General features: G+C 42.0%; 1 protein-coding gene across 2 annotated transcripts in view; it reads right to left on the bottom strand.

Annotated features, from left to right (window-relative positions):
- Positions 1 to 17,750, bottom strand: part of LOC103492709 (piezo-type mechanosensitive ion channel homolog) — a 48,057-nt gene that overhangs the window by 19,262 nt on the left and 11,045 nt on the right. For both annotated transcript variants that reach the window (XM_051086842.1, XM_008453184.3), the window contains exons 14-16: positions 15,400 to 16,947; positions 12,293 to 14,766; positions 10,996 to 11,391 (exon numbers count right to left, since the gene is read on the bottom strand). In XM_051086842.1, the coding sequence (XP_050942799.1) occupies positions 10,996 to 11,391; positions 12,293 to 14,766; positions 15,400 to 16,947 (4,418 nt within the window). The remainder of the gene's footprint in view (positions 1 to 10,995; positions 11,392 to 12,292; positions 14,767 to 15,399; positions 16,948 to 17,750) is intronic.

The following is a 17,750-nucleotide window of genomic DNA, read 5'->3' as shown; positions in this document are numbered from 1 at the left end:
GTTGAACTGGGTTGTTAGCAATACTAATAGCGGCTTTATTATCACAAAAAAGCTTCAATGGTGTCTCACATTCCTGATGAAGATCTGACAAGACTTTCTGAAGCCAAATTTCCTCACATATTCCCAGACTCATAGCTCTGTATTCAGCCTCAGCACTGCTCCTGACCACAACACTTTGCTTCTTACTCCTCCAAGTTACCAGATTGCCCCAAACAAAGATACAATAACTGGAGGTAGACTTTCTGTCAATAACAGATCCTGCCCAATCTGAGTCAGTATATGCCTCAATGGTCTTTCTATTTGTTTTTCTAAACATCAACCCTTTACCAGGTGTATTTTTCAAGTATCTCAGATTCTGTTAACAGCTTCCATATGTTTCTCATAGGGAACTGCATAAACTGGTTGACAACACTCACAGCAAAGGAAATATCAGGACGAGTATGAGATAAGTAAATTAATTTACCTACAAGGCGCTGGTATTGTTCTTTATCAACTGGAACTTGATCATCAGAGTTTCCTAGTTTACAGTTGAATTCAATAGGAGTATCAGCAGGACGACATCCCAACATACCTGTCTCGGTTAGCAAATCAAGGGTGTATTTTCACTGAGACATGGAAATACCTTCTTTAAATCTAGCCACCTCCATTCCAAGGAAATATTTCAGATTTCCCAAATCTTTGATTTCAAATTCATCACCCATTCTCTGCTTTAGTTGACTGATTTCTGTTTGATCATCTCCAATCAAAACAATGTCATCCACATAAACTATTAGAATAGCAATCTTCCCTGTCTTGGAAGCCTTTATAAATATAGTATGGTCAGAGTGCCCTTGACTGTACCCTTGGGACTTGACAAAGGTAGTGAATCTGTCAAACCATGCTCTCGGAGACTGTTTCAAACCATATAGGTATTTTTGGAGTTTATACACCTGCTGACCAAATTGGGTTTCAAATCCTGGCGGGGGGTTCATGTAGACTTCCTCCACAAGGTCTCCATTCAAAAAAGCATTCTTAACATCAAGCTGGTATAGAGGCCAATCTTTGTTTACAGCAACAGATAGCAGGACTCTAACAGTATTTAATTTAGCAACTGGAGAAAAAGTTTCTGAATCCCTTTGCAACTAACCTTGCCTTGTGTCTATCAAGCGTACCATCTGCTTTGTATTTAAGAGAGAACACCCGTTTGCATCCTACAGTTTTATGTCCCTTGGGTAGAGCACAGATCTCCCAAGTTCTATTCTTTTCAAGAACCTTCATCTTTTCCATTCAGGACACTCTAGAGCAGTATAGATATTTTTCGGTATTATGGTAGAGTCAAGGCTTGCTGTAAACGCTCTAAACTGTGGAGAGAGATTATCATAGGAAACATAGTTGCAAATAGGATGTTTAGTGCAGAATCTGTTACCTTTTCTCAATGCAATTGGAATGTCAAGAGAGGGATCATACTCATCAAGTTTCCTTGTATGACCCTGTTCAGCTTCATCGTTACAGGTTTCTATTCTAACCTCAGTTTCATCATCACAGTTCTTTTCTTCCATATTTTCAAGAATAGCAACATCAGATCTGTCATTCTCACTCATCGTATTATTAGTACAAGGTTTTGTAGGGTTTTCCATACCTTGGTCTGGAGAAGGTTCGAAATCTTGGACTGAAGCCGGCGGTTGACTAGTAGGGGACCCAACTTCCGTTCTGAGATTCCCTGTAATATGTTTTCCAGGGAACTTGGTTTGTGGGTAAGATTATAGGATGAGGATCAATGTCAGATACAGTAATAGGAGTAGGTTCAATAAATTCAAAGGTGCTGTTAGACTCGTCACTCATACTACTCTCCCCCTGAAGATGGCTAACGAGAAAGTAGGGTTGGTTTTCACAGAAAGTAACGTCCATAGTGACAAAGTATTTCCTAGACGGCGGGTGAAAACATTTATAACCGCACTAGTCAAGGAGATACCCAACAAACACACAAGCTTGAGCCCGAGGGGTAAATTTGGTCTAATTAGAGCCGAATTTATGGACATAAACGGTACACCCAAACACACGAAGAGGAACCTCAGAAACAAGGAGAGTAGAGGGGTAAGACTCCTTAAGACAATCTAAGGGAGTCTGAAGGTGGAGGATACGAGAAGGCATTCTATTGATTAAGTGAGCGGCTGTAAAAATAGCATCTCCCCATAGGTATGATGGAAGGGAAGTGAAAAGCATAAGTGAACGGGCTACTTCCACAAGGTGACGGTTTTTTCGTTCGGCCAGTCTATTTTGTTGAGGAGTGTAGGCACACAAGGTTTTGTGAACAATCCCCTTAAAGGCTAGAAATTCAATAAGGTTATGGTTTTGGAATTCCCGACCATTATCACTCCAAAGAATTGCAATTTTGTATGAAATTGTGTAGTATGATAGAGGTTTTGGAAAATGGATGAAACCTCGGATTTATCTGTGATAAGGTAGACCCAGGTAAGACGGATATGGTCATCGATGAAAGTTACAAACCACCGCTTTTCCGAGGAGGTGGTGACCTTGGAAGGACCCCAAACGTCACTATGGATGAGGGTAAACAGTCGTGTAGGTTTATATGGTTGTGAGGGCAAAGAGACCCGATGTTGTTTAGCCCGAATACACACATCACAAGATAGAAAAGAGACATCAAGTTTAGAAAAAAGATGGGAAAATAGATATTACATATATGTAAAGTTTGGGTGGCCCAGTCGAAAATGCCACAACATACAGTCTTGTTCAGAAGTGCTAAAGTAGGATGACAGTAAACTAAACCCTAGACAAACTACTACATGAGGTATCATCATCAAGGATGTAAAGTCCCCTGCTATACCGGACAGTGCCAATCGTCCTCCCCGAGCTCATGTCCTTAAAATAAACCGATTCAGGTAAGAAGATAGCTTTACAATGCAACTCACGAGTGATCTTGCTTATAGATAACAAATTGTAAGACAGTTTAGGGACATGCAAAACATTTTGAAGAGCAAAACCGTCAAAGAGAACTATTTGTCCTTTGCCAGCGATCGGAGCCAGAGAGCCATCGGCTATTCGGATTTTTCATTACCGACACACGGGGCATACGAGATAAAGTGTTCCGAAGAACCTGTCAAATGATCTGTAGCCCCCAAGTCTAAGATCCAGGGATTTTTCCCATCAACGCTAATAAGCCCAGGGGACTGAGGCATACCTGACTGAGCAATGGCACCCAGAGTGGGAGTCTTGGTCTGGTTCGCAGTAGGATCAGTTGATTGAGAAGTGCTGGTAGGGGTAGTCTCACTAATGTAGGCACGTCCTGAGTTCCGTTTCTCGTTGGAGGACTGTTTCTTACCTCCTAGGGGGCGACCGTGGAGTTTCCAACACTGATCCTTGGTGTGTCATTGTTTCTTGCAGTACTCACACACAGGAATTGACTTCCCATTATTCTTGTCACTGTCATGATCTGAGGACCGAGCGCTAAAGGCAGCGGAGTCAATGGTAGGGGTAGTCAATACACTCATGGCATTAGTGCGATCCTCTTCCAGGCAGACTTCAAAACAAATTTCCATTAGGGAGTGAAGAGGTCTTTGTCCGAGTATACGACCACAAACATTATCAAATTTGGGATTAAGTCTTGCAAGGAAGTCATAAACACGGTCAGCCTCTTCAAGTTTAGCATATTGTGTACCGTCATTTGGTGTGTCCCAAACTGTCTCTCTGCACAAATCCATCTCTTGCCAGAGGAGAGAGAGCTTGTTAAAATAGGTAGTCACGTCCAGGGTCCCTTGTTTGCAATTATGGACCTGTTTTTGCAATGTATATAACCGAGAGGCATTCTGTCGTTTCGAGTAAAGAGTCTGAGTTGTATCCCACAAATCTTTTGTTGTGGCTGCATATAGTAGAGGCTTGCCGATCTGTGGTTCCATACCATTAATCAGAATGGACCGAATAAGTGAGTCCTCCCCTTTCCAGAGTCGTTCCAAGGCGTCTCCTGGTGAAGGACGTAAAATCTCTCCAGTTAAGAAGCCGAACTGGTGGTGACCTTCGAAGAATATCTTTATTGATTGGGACCAAGAAAAGTAATTTTGCCCGTTTAATTTTCACTTGAGAAATTCCCTGTAGACGAACCCAAAGAGCCAGTTATATAATTTGACGGTAAATTAGAGAACGAAGTTACCGGGTTCTTGGAATGCATCGGCAACTCAGTTGGTTTGGAATGCGTCGAAGACTCGCCCGCTTCAATGTCCGATCTGTTCTGGGGTTGATCAATTCCGATACCAGAAAACAGCGGTTGCTGTAAAGAGTCAACGTACAGCAGATGCTTACTGTACAGATTTGACAGATTTACGGTTGAGGGTTGCTGTCCAGAACTCATGGGCGGCGCGTGAGGATGTGGATTTCTGGAAGGGTTTGACTGTTGGACATCCGACGGCGCGTTGAAGGGAAAGGGCTGGGCGGAGAGATGAAACGGCGACGGCGCGTGGGCCCACGCGCCGGACACGAGCGGTGCGTGAATCATCTTCGAGTCAGACGGCGGCGCGTACGGCTGCGGAACCACTCTCGTTGGGTAGATCGGCGGTTTCTGTAGGTTCTGGAGCAGTTTCTCCATGGTGGCGGCGATGGCGGCGTCCACGGTGTCAAGGGCATAATTGTCCATGGTATTATTTACCGATGGTCGTATGCCCGAATACCCCCAAATCACTTTATCTTTATGTCTTGAAAGTAGTTTAGGTTAATTCTTTCGTTTAGGTGTCGCCGAGTCATAGTGTGACATTTCGGCTTTTTCATATGCAAGCCTGCCAAGGCCAAAATTCTCAATATGTACTATAGGGGGTACATGACTAAGTCCGACCCCCGCCCAAGCCTTGTCGCACTCTTTGCATGTTGAGTTATTTTCCTTGCAATTGACAGTCTTCAATGCTTTCTTTATGACGTTTTCAACTATTTACTTTCTCTCTCCCGTTTTATAAAAACATTTATCCAAGAACGGGAAGGGAGGCTACGTCATACCGCGAGTTTGACCGCGGATTCCAATTTTCGAACGGCTGACCTGCTGATTGAGCTAAGCAAGTGCCGCACAATCGTGTCGAGAAGTTACGATTGTGACAAGTGGTATCAGAGCCAAGTTGGCTAATTGACGATAAGACTGAAACATGTCGTCGTCGAATCCATCGGGCAAGGCCCAGAAAGACCGACTAGTAGAGCTAGAAGAACAGATGCTCTACCTAGTCGAAGTTCCCGACTCCATCCGCTACTTGGAGTCTCGTCTCGAAGAAATTTCCGAGAAAACTAATACGATCGATGCGGTAGCTGGCCGTGTCGAAGGGTTTCCGATACAAGAGTTGATGACAAGGGTCGACGCCCTGGAAACAACTGTAAACATCGGAAGAACTGTCAACTACGAGCGTGGAGACAGTTCGACGGGCTCTGTTGCCCATATTGAAGAGCGTGTTCAAGAGCTGGATAGCTCTCAAAAGACGCTGTTAGAGATGATAAACGGCATGTCAGAGGACTTCCGAGCTACCCTCGATGTCGTCAGAAATGAAATCGCAGATGTGAATGCGAGACTGAGCCTCACAATGCGAGCAATGGCAAATCAAGCTCCCGCTGGGGGAGCCATTCCGGTTAGTAGAGTGAAGATACCGGAACTAAAGCCCTTCTGTGGGGCAAGAGACGCGAAGGCCCTAGAAAACTATATCTTTGACCTGGAGCAGTACTTCAGGGCCACAAACACGGTTACAGAGGAAGCCAAAGTCACGTTGGCGACGATGCATCTGTCTGAGGATGCCAAGTTATGGTGGAGGTCCCGATTTGTTGACATCCAGGAGGGACGTTGCACAATAGATACTTGGGACGCTTTGAAGAGAGAACTTCGCTCACAATTCTTCCCTGAAAATGTCGAGATCTTGGCTCGACGGAAGTTACGCGAGCTGAAACACACCGGTAGTATTCGAGAGTATGTGAAGCAGTTCGCGGGACTGATGTTGGATATACGCGATATGTCCGAGAAAGACAAAGTTTTCTGTTTTGTCGAAGGATTGAAGCCGTGGGCGAAGACAAAGCTATATGAACAAAGAGTTCAAGACCTCACGTCCGCGTACGCGGCAGCCGAACGGCTGTTTGACCTGTCTAACGACTCTCAAGATACGAGACGTCATCCAAGTTCCTCATCTGGAGGAAGTAGGAACAACCGCCCAAGTTCTCCTAAAACTACAGGAGGGGACAGACGCTTTAATGGAGATCGTAGATCCCATCAATCGAATACTGGAAACTCCTGGCGAGGATCAAGTAACCAGAATCTGTCCAATCGTCCTCTTAGTTGCTTCATATGTAAGGGACCACACATGGCCAGGGAATGCCCGAACAAAACTGCTTTCAATGCATTCCAGGCATCTTTAACCCCAGATTCAGACAATCAACAAAGTCAGACCGAGGGAGAAGTAGACCAGACAGAAGAAGTTGATAACCCTCGAATGGGGGCCTTGAAATTTCTGTCATCTCTCCAGAAAAAGGTGGGGGAGACGAACACGCCAGTGGAAAGGGGCTTAATGTACGTTGACACCTGGATCAACCAAAAGCCAACCAAAAGCACTATGGTTGACTCCGGTGCCACCCACAATTTCATAACAGAAGTAGAAGCTAAACGTCTAAATCTCCGCTGGGAGAAGGATGCTGGAAGAATGAAAGCCGTGAATTCTGCTGCCCTACCTATCATCGGACTAGTGAAACGAACGATGATAAGATTGGGAGGATGGAGTGGCCTCGTAGACTTTGTAGTGGTAAAAATGGACGACTTTGATGTGGTACTGGGAATGGAGTTCCTACTTGAACATCAGGTAATCCCAATGCCTTTGGCCAAATGCTTGGTGATCACTGGACCCACACCTTCGGTTGTACAGACTGACCTACGTCAACCAGATGGATTGAAAATGATCTCGGCCATGCAGTTAAAGAAGGGTCTCTCTCGAGACGAACCAACATTTATGGCCATCCCACTCAAACCGTCAGAGAACTCAGGGGAGACAGTCCCTAAGGAGATCATGCGCGTGCTAGAGAAATACCGTGATGTGATGCCCGATAGTTTGCCCAAGTCTTTGCCACCTCGGAGAATGATTGATCATGAGATCGAGTTAGTGCCTGGGGCAAAACCGCCTGCGAAGAATGCTTATCGTATGGCGCCTCCGGAGTTAGCTGAACTTCGGAAACAGTTAGATGAACTACTGAATGCAGGGTTTATCAGGCCTGCAAAAGCTCCGTATGGGGCCCCAGTTCTTTTCCAAAGGAAGAAAGATGGGAGTTTACGACTGTGCATTGATTATCGCGCCCTAAATAAGCTCACAGTCCGTAACAAGTATCCACTCCCCATAATTACTGACTTGTTCGACCGCTTACATGGGGCAAAGTATTTTTCAAAGTTAGACTTGCGGTCGGGATACTACCAAGTGAGAATTGCAGAGGGAGATGAACCGAAGACAACCTGTGTCACCCGATATGGTGCGTTCGAATTCCTCGTAATGCCATTTGGTCTCACCAATGCCCCTGCCACCTTCTGCACGTTGATGAACCAAGTCTTCCACGAATATCTCGATAAATTCGTAGTAGTCTACCTGGATGATATAGTGGTCTATAGTACGACCATGGAGGAACATAGGGACCACCTACAAAAGGTTTTTCAGAAATTGAAGGAGAATCAACTGTACGTCAAAAGAGAAAAATGCTCTTTTGCACAAGAGCGGATAAACTTCTTGGGCCATGTGATAGAGTGTGGCCGAATTGGAATGGAAGAAGGGAAGATTGCTGCGATACGCGACTGGGCAGTGCCGAAATCAGTCTCAGAGTTACGCTCCTTCCTCGGGTTGGCAAATTACTATCGTCGATTTGTCAAGGCATTCTCGAAACGAGCAAGCCCGCTGACTGAGCTACTGAAAAAAGACGTTCACTGGAATTGGGACCCCGAGTGTCAAACCGCCTTCGATGGCCTAAAGCAAGCCTTGATGGAGGGGCCACTTCTAGGGATTGCGGATGTGACCAAACCCTTCCAAGTCGAGACAGATGCGTCTGATTATGCGTTAGGGGGTGTGCTCCTACAGAATGGGCACCCGATCGCATACGAAAGTCGAAAATTGAATGCAGCCGAAAGGAGGTATACTGTGTCCAAAAAAGAAATGCTCGCAGTAGTACATTGTTTGAGGGCATGGAGACAATACCTACTTGGGTCGTCGTTTGTAGTGAAGACGGACAACAGTGCAACTTGCCACTTCTTTACCCAGCCAAAGTTGACTTCGAAACAAGCAAGATGGCAGGAATTTCTGGCCGAGTTCGACTTCGAATTTGAGCACAAGAAGGGGTCGAGCAACCAGGCTGCAGATGCCCTAAGTCGAAAACAAGAACATGCAGCCATATGCCTGTTAGCTCACCTCCAGGGGAGCGAGATTGGTGGGTCGGTCAGAGACACCCTGAGAAAGTTCCTACAGAAAGATCATGCCGCTCAGAATGTCATGAATTTAGCGAAGGCGGGCAAGACACGACAGTTTTGGGTCGAGGAAGACTTGTTAGTCACAAAGGGCAACCGACTATATGTTCCAAGAGCAGGAGACCTAAGGAAGAAATTGTTGTACGAGTGTCACGACACTCTATGGGCTGGCCATCCCGGATGGCAGCGGACGTACGCCCTGTTGAAGAAGGGTTACTTTTGGCCGAATATGAGAGATGATGTCATGCAGTACACTAAGACGTGTCTCATCTGCCAACAAGATAAGGTAGAGAAAGTGAAGGTTGCTGGACTTCTTGACCCTCTACCGGTTCCAACAAGACCTTGGGAGAGTGTCTCTATGGACTTCATCACCCATCTCCCTAAGGTAGGCGACTTTGAAGCCATTTTAGTCATCATTGATCGTTTTTCAAAGTACGCCACCTTCATTCCCGCCACCAAGCAGTGTTCAGCAGAAACAACAGCTCAATTGTTCTTTAAGCACGTTGTTAAATTGTGGGGAGTCCCGACAAGTATAGTGAGCGACAGAGACGGTAGATTCATTGGCTCCTTCTGGACGGAGTTATTTTCCTTCTTGGGGACGAGTCTGAACATATCATCAAGCTACCATCCCCAAACTGACGGCCAGACTGAGCGATTCAACAGCATGCTCGAGGAATACTTGCGCCATTTTGTAAACGCAAGGCAAAAGAATTGGGTCCAGCTGTTAGACGTAGCCCAATTCTGTTTCAACGCTCAGACATGTTCATCTACAGGGAGAAGTCCATTTGAGATTGTTTCTGGGAGGCAACCAGTACTGCCACACCTTGTTGATCATCCTTTTGCAGGGAAGAACCCTCAAGCCCTCAATTTCACGAAGGAGTGGAGACAGACAAACGACATCGCCCGAGCGTACTTAGAAAAAGCATCGAAGCGGATGAAGAAGTGGGCAGATAAGAAGCGACGGCCCCTTGAGTTTCGAGCGGGAGACCAGGTACTCATTAAACTACGACCAGAGCAAGTCAGGTTTCGAGGACGCAAAGACCAACGTCTCGTCAGGAAGTACGAAGGACCAGTTGAAGTGCTGAAAAAGGTAGGGAATACTTCTTACAGAGTAGCGTTGCCCACATGGATGAAAATCTACCCAGTAATTCATGTTAGCAACCTGAAGCCGTACCACCAAGACACAGAAGACCTGCAGCGGAATGTCGTAACTCGCCCAATTATCGACCTTAGTCAGAAGGAAGACAAAGATGTTGAAGAAATTCTGGCCGAGCGAGTAAGGAGGGGCAGAAGACCCGCACGAAGGATCCACGAGTATCTGGTAAAGTGGAAGAACCTTCCTGTGGAGGAGACCAGCTGGGAACGTGTCGAAGATCTTGAAGCGTGGAAGCAGAAGATAGAAGATTTCAAGCTTCGCCAGTTGACGGGGACGTCAACCATTTAGGTGGGGGAGAATGTCAAGGGCATAATTGTCCATGGTATTATTTACCGATGGTCGTATGCCCGAATACCCCCAAATCACTTTATCTTTATGTCTTGAAAGTAGTTTAGGTTAATTCTTTCGTTTAGGTGTCGCCGAGTCATAGTGTGACATTTCGGCTTTTTCATATGCAAGCCTGCCAAGGCCAAAATTCTCAATATGTACTATAGGGGGTACATGACTAAGTCCGACCCCCGCCCAAGCCTTGTCGCACTCTTTGCATGTTGAGTTATTTTCCTTGCAATTGACAGTCTTCAATGCTTTCTTTATGACGTTTTCAACTATTTACTTTCTCTCTCCCGTTTTATAAAAACATTTTTCCAAGAACGGGAAGGGAGGCTACGTCATACCGCGAGTTTGACCGCGGATTCCAATTTTCGAACGGCTGACCTGCTGATTGAGCTAAGCAAGTGCGCACAATCGTGTCGAGAAGTTACGATTGTGACACACGGCACGGCGACGGCGATCCTGGCAGCGGCGGCAGTGACGGGTTCAGTTTCGATCTGGGTTTCTCCTAGGTTATTTTCTAGGGTTTCATTATTGCTTTGCTCTGATACCATATTGAAAGCAATTAACAACAACCCGAGACTTACGTGGAAACCCGAGAACTGGGAGAAAAACTACGATACTTTAGTTTTTATTATTTTTCTTATGAACAAAATACAATAGGTACAAAGGGAGAATAAATAGAGTACAATAGGAGTAAGAAAGGAAAAGATCTAGGAAATATTTAGGAAATAAAATCTTATATATATTATTCTTCCCAAAAGTACTCGAAGGGCAAAGCCCTACTAATTCTAACACTTTGAATAACAGAACGCAATAATTTTAAATGAAATCAAGTGAAAAAGTTATGAATAGAATAGATGGATTAAATTGATTCACTTATGTGTTTAGACTTTTAATTGATACAATTGTTAATTTATGGTTTTAATGAACACAACCTAATGTTTTATTCACAAATAGATTTTTCTTTAAAACTTATTACAGCAATAATATTTTTATGATCTTTAAGGCTAAGATTTCCACAAGGTATTTCTATAAAATCATATATTCAGAACAATGAAATAATCACCTTTAGCCAGTCGTACATGGTAAGAGAAGTTGTTGTGCATGACCAGTCCAGCACACACCGTAATTCGTACAAGAAGGGAAGAGCCCGGTAAAGCCTGTACCCCAAATAGTTTATTCTTGAAACATCACTTGTCAAAAATTGCCGATATAAGGTGCTTTTGTGTGGGAGACCATATCGGATTTGTATTGCTTGCAGTGCCAAAGAAACCGCCTTTGCAAGAAATATAGCTCGAAGTGCCAACTCTCCAGCGTGCTGATTGGAAGGCTCCATTTGCCATGCATACTCCGTTACCGCATAAGTAAAGAGAACGAGATTGAAAAGGTAAAAGATCACTTTACCGATGGCAAATGAGCAGAGGTATATACATCGATCGAGCACAATCAAGAAGAATATTATCTGTGCCACAGAATATTTTAAGTTAAGAGTAGCAGATGACATATCAAAGCTACGTGACAGTCATGAAACTTTAAATTTGATTCTACGTTGCATCTCTTCTAATTACTTCAGAATAGTGTTCCACAAAATTGAAAAATTTCATGCACAAAAGGTGTACATCATGCAATAACTGTCCTAGCACAATGTGTTAAAATGCAAATGCTCAGCAGGACATCTATCATGGCACCAAGCTAGGAACATTCCACCAATAACATGCTAGAAAAGATACACAACAAGATAAGGAAAGCTTACACATTCAATTATGTAACTTCATAGGAACAAAATTTTGAATCCAAATATCTTCAAAATACCAAAAGAAAAAAGACTTTGGTACAGCCAGCTGCACTCGTCCTTTGTGCACCCCAAACAGAACCCACCAATAAAGATTTACCATGTGGTAAATTTTATTATTTTTTATAAAAAATAGTATTATTCTTACAATGTAAGGAAAAGGAGAAGCATGAGGTTAGGTGTAGCCTAGGCTAGACCTAATCAAATACCGGTAATTATTTTCATTATTGCTTACATAGCATTATTAAACATGCAGTTTCACATTTTGTGTCAAACAACTACATCCCTACAAAGTACAAACGTTTTTCTTAGAACTTTAATGAAAATATAGCCACTGAAATATTTTCATGAGTCCCTTTGGTTAACTTCTTCACTAGGGGCTAATGAAAAAGCAAAAATAATACCATGTGGAGACAAATATGTTTCTCTCTTGGATTGTTTTAAAAAGAACAAATTCAGATCAAAAGGAGGAGAATACCTACTACAATTGTCACTCCATAAATCAAGAATGGAGAATATAAAACTAAAGAGATTTTAATCACAAATAATTATATCTAATAGTTACACTTACCATCAAGACGAAAACAAACTCTTTGGGGAATTGATCCTCTAGTTGATACACATCGAGAAACTCACTATTATTTTTAATGATTGATTGGTAGAAAATGGCAACAAGGAAGAACACTATCATATCTGCACCGAATACATAGGCATATAGATCAATTTCCCTTTTGCCTCCCCCAATCACGGAGAGTATTTGATATGGGAATCCTGTGCTTTCAACAAATCCATTGCGTTGTGCAAGCCGGATCTCATTTGCTACATCTGCTGCAGGAGTAAGAGAGTCGCACCATTCTGCACAAGTATTAGTTGAAGGAGAAGAATATACTACCTCTAGAACAACCAAGGCCACCTTTGTATTTTCTTTGCTTCTTTCAATGCTCTGGACATGGACTCGACTAGAAAAAGGACAAAGGCGGGGGTTCTGTTCCTTACACCTCTCAACATGGATAATTTGAAGCATATGATTGATTCCAGATTCAATCCTCTCTGGTTGAATTCCATCTTCTGGCCAGATTTGGACATCCAAAGAAACCTGGATAAAGTAAGGTGGAGATTCTGCTCCTTGTGTCAGTGATTTCCAGTACTTGCACAAACTTCTGAGTACAAACATCATCATTTTTCTCCCTATGTATAGAAGTTCATATGCTCTGTCAGTCAAACCATAATGTCCAAAACTCTGTTTTCTGGGGAGAGCATTTTTATTGAAGGCACTAGAATACGCCCACTCTCCATCTTTTGCAGTTATTGAACTTTGCAACAGAGTAAATAAATAAACCAGGAACAGAGGCAATGAACTGACAACAAAGGATGAAGTAATTCTATGAGTTGGAAATCCCAGTTCCTGTAGTAGATCCGAATTAATAGTTAACCCACAATGCTGGATGATTATCTGGTAAAGATATTGTAGCAATATGTACAATTCTGTGTAAATTAGCATGACAACCCAAAACATATAACCAGGACCAGTATTTACACATAGGGCATAGACAAAGAGAGCTGCAAGGTAAAACATGGAAAGTAAACTGAAGTTCCACAAAAAGACCAAGATGAAGCAACAATAACAAACTACATCATTATTGGTCCGCATTTGAGCCCATATGTGGCGAAAAATCCTTCCCAACTGCATACTTGCAGGGTCAGAACTCCTATCAGACTGCAGTGAGGAAGAACGCTCCAAATGTGCATACCTAGTTTCCTGGATTTCTATCTGATCGTACACCCCGTCCTCAGTTTTGCTCTGTTCATTAATATCATCATCTTGGGTAACATTCAAGAAGCTTGCAAGATTGCTAACAGCTTGATTTCCAATAGACTGTACCTGCGAAACACCGTCACCTATGAACTGTACAGCAGACATTAACGGGTTTCCTTTTGCTGAACCTTTATGTTTCCTTTTTCTATCCAAATCCAAAGATACATCCGAAATCTGAGAATCAACTTCACAAATTTCTGCAACTGGTGATTCCATTGAGTGCATTCTCGACTCTGTTGTTAATCCTGCTCTCAGACTCGCAAGAGACTCCTGCAATTCAGGATGGGGAGAAGAATCTTCTCTAATTATCTGCTCTACCTTCCCAAGTGTTCCCTCTATATCGGTGGTCATTGCATCATCATGTATCCTAGAGGTGCTTCGCATTCTAAAGGACTCATTTCCTGGACTTGGAGAAACATTATTGCCGTCAACGGATGAGTTCATGTTGTGAAGCTGGATTTGCAAATTGAGCATCTCTGATTTCATCTTCTCCACTTGCAAGTTGCGCTGCCGTTTTCTTTCCTCAGAGTCACGGATATGTTGTAACTGTTCGGTTTTCCAAGCAGCTTTTTTTTCCTGTTCACGAACAATGGCACCAATTTGCTCAGCTTCAAGATACCGACATACATATTCGAACTCTTGAGAGGAGAACATGTATGACTGGACGGAGACCAACATGAAGATAATAATTTCAACGAGAGCAGATCTTGCAGTAATTCGAAATCCATAATCATACTTGTAAAATCCAATCATCTCAAATATGTAGTGCATGGTTTCACACTTGCCAGCACTAACTTCTCCTACAAATGGAGACTGGTAGGCTAGAGAGAGAATAATAAGAGCGAAGTTGTATGCACGTAAGAACTTGAATACTTTGTTCTTCTTCTTCAGAATTTCAAGTCTTAATCTAAAGAAAACCAGGGCAAAGGCAAGATACCCAAGATGCAGTACATCATATTCAAGAGTTCCAGTAATCAAAATCAAAGCCAGGACAAGATCCAACAAATGACAATAGCAATAGAGCCTCAGGTAGTCAAGGATGGTCCACATGCTTTTTGTTTCAAAAGATAAATCCCTCCAAACAAACGTATTTTTTCGTTGGGACATCATTTTATGATAAGTAGATGACAGTGAGAAACCGGATAAATGATCAGCACGGAGTTTGAGAGATGAAAGCATGAACACCACAAAATAACTGAAAAGCATCCTTGAATCATCGACAGTTAGTCCTACATATCAGATAAGACAGACATTACACACCAAAATAGGGAGAAATTGTCTTTGGAAAAGCTCCAAGATGAATAATAAAAAGCATAATTGCATTTAAATTTTAGAATGCCAATGACCAAATGCAAGTGGTAGGCTGGCTACAAGGAGAGCAAAAGTAACCATCACAAATTAAGCATGTCCGTTCTACACAAAAACATTCTATCAAAAAAACTTACAAATTTTAAACTAGAAAAGAATTTTGAGGAATAAATTTGCACCAAAGGGTTTGAAAAAGCATACCACATTTTAATCCATTCTTTCGAACAAAGGTTGATGTAAGAATTGAGAGAGAGAGAGAGAGAGAGAGAGAATTTGCAATTGCAGTCCTCAAGTCAATAACTTAAAAGTTCAAGTCTTTCAAAGCATGTATCTGGAACCAAGGTTCAAAATATTTGATCTATCTAATTGTCTGACGTGCTAATAATCTTCCAGTGGGGTATATTTACATGACTGTAAGTTTTCACTAATTCAATGATACTTTACTTCTTGGCAAAAGATGGAGGAAAAAAGCCTAACAAAAGCAGGCAAATTGGAAGATTTGTTGATTAATCTTAAGATTGAATACAAAGTATCAACAGCTACAAGATTCATACCCAGCCAACAGTTCAAACAAAATTGGAAGTAGAGATTAGAGATTCGCCAGCAGTCATGACAATGGACACCAGCCTTGCTTGGCATATGCCAATTTGAATTCCACATGTTCTTCCAGAAGGCAATATATTCAAGGATAAGAATAGAAGCAAACAAGAAGACAAATATAGGCCATAGTTTACGTATAATGCCACGATCCAAAAGAATACAGGCAGCCAGCAACCCAACATAGAACAGCGAGACAGAATTCAATAAAGCAAAACTGGCAAGAAGCAACGAGATCATGGTTATCTCGAGACCAAAGAGATTGAACAAGTTCTCCATCCAAAATTTCATGTATATCTTAAAAATTATTTTCTGCAGTTCAAATCGTTCCTTTCTCAAGGATATAATACGAATCTTGTCCCACTTGTGACTTTCTTTGGTGCTTCCCCATATAAATCCAAATGAATATTTCCTATTGCTGCTACATTCAGAGTTGTCTCTTTTACTGGATGCAGAATGAGGCACTTGATTCTGAGCAGAGACAAAAGATGGCCTTCTAATATGATCCAGACCTTCCTGCTGTTCAAACAATCTTCCAGAGTCTAACGGTGATTTATTTTTTTCATTAGAAATGGATATGTCGTAATCATCTTCTTCTGTGACAAATAATGGACAAGGGTCATCCCACTTCCCTTTATTTAAAACAGAACCTGGCATCCTCTCCAACCAGCGGAAGACGTTATATTGAAGAGTGCATGCAGCAATTATTAGTACTTTTCCCCGTAGGCCTAATTCCAGACCCCAAAATCCAGGCTGAAATTCTCTGAGACCCAGAAAATAAGACAAGTAAGAATGCTTTTGTCCAGGAAACATTCCAGCTTGTTTACCCCACATCTGGAAAAGATACTCTGCTGTCATGATAACTCCTGTATATGCCAGAAACAACTTTGATGGAATATGCGAAATCTTGGGTAAAGTGGCACATATGACAAGGCCAAGTAGATATAATAATCCAAATGCACTGATTGGTGATATGGATGCATAGAAAAGAGCAGCAAAGAGAATCTTGTCACTGTGCCAAATAAGGAAGCGTTTTATAAACCCAAGTCTCCCAAATTCTAATAGCTCAGGTTCATCGGAGCTGCTATACCTGCTCTGCCTTCTCTCATAGCTATAAAGTTGCATCACAATCAATACGGCCAAGGATTGCCAACAATTTTGCAAAGATGAAGCCTCTGAGTTGTATCCCAAGTAAAAATCAAGATCAATTGATCTAGATAACCATATCCTAAAGCTGGAGAAACTGCTTAAACAATATATGAAGACAAAAACTATAATTGCATAAGCTTTTAGTGGGAACCATAGTCGCCTCTTTGTTCTTTCAACCAGTTGTCTTCCAATCATCCAAACAAGAAGAAGGAATAAGTAACCAAAGGATAAATAATTTGGTTTGACAAAGAACACCGTGAGAAGAATAGTCAGAAATGCAATATAGGTTCCACATGATCTGTACATGGATAGGAACTTCTCTCCAATGGAACTGAGGAATGAAGCAATTTTTCTCTCTGTAGAGAAAGAAAATAAATGAGCGATACAAATGATGTAGGATTAAATGGATACAAAGCTGAAGAATCTCAAGTGTTGATTCGAATGATGAAACATAAAAACCAAATTATTTTGTAGTTCCTATAATCATCACAGTTGCTAATGCATATCAAAATTGAAACAATGGTTGTGTCAAAATTGTTAAAAGAAAACCTAACAGAAAATAGTATAACCCACTGATCAGACACTTCTTAACAAAATAGTCGTGGCTAGAGAAAGATCAAGATTTGTTGGGGTTGCTAAAGTGTGGTTATGTTTAAAGGGGACTTTTGTAATAAGTTCTGGGTGGAAGCAACTATCTATCTCTATCATTATAAACAGACAGTTACTAGAGTGTAAGCAACAATATTCCCTTGCATACGTCAAAAAAGTTTTCCTACACAAAGCTTTTCACATCTCTTCTGCTTAAAGTTTTTGGATCTTAAACTTGCATATCTATAATCATCAAAAGAATAAATTAGATCCAAAGGGTTTAAGAAATGTTCTCCTAGGCTGTTTACATACATAACAGCTGGAGTGTTTTTTTTTTCTTTTTTCAATATTTGAAAAGGATGCGAAACTTTTCATTAAAATAATGAAAAGAGACTGATGCTCAAATTACAAAGAAACAAAAGCAGAAAATAAAAATACAGCTGGAGTGTTATGACCCAACTTCAAGGAAGTTCCTGGTCACCAATCTTAAACCTTATCCCAATTAACCTTGGGGTATATTGACTAGTGGATAAACTGCCAGGGCATGATAATCGTGCATCACTTTGATTCA

This window comes from Cucumis melo, chromosome 1, assembly GCF_025177605.1.
Source record: "Cucumis melo cultivar AY chromosome 1, USDA_Cmelo_AY_1.0, whole genome shotgun sequence".
Lineage (NCBI taxonomy): Eukaryota > Viridiplantae > Streptophyta > Magnoliopsida > Cucurbitales > Cucurbitaceae > Cucumis > Cucumis melo.
Note: the sequence above shows the minus strand (reverse complement) of the source record. Positions and strands in the feature narration are given on the sequence as shown.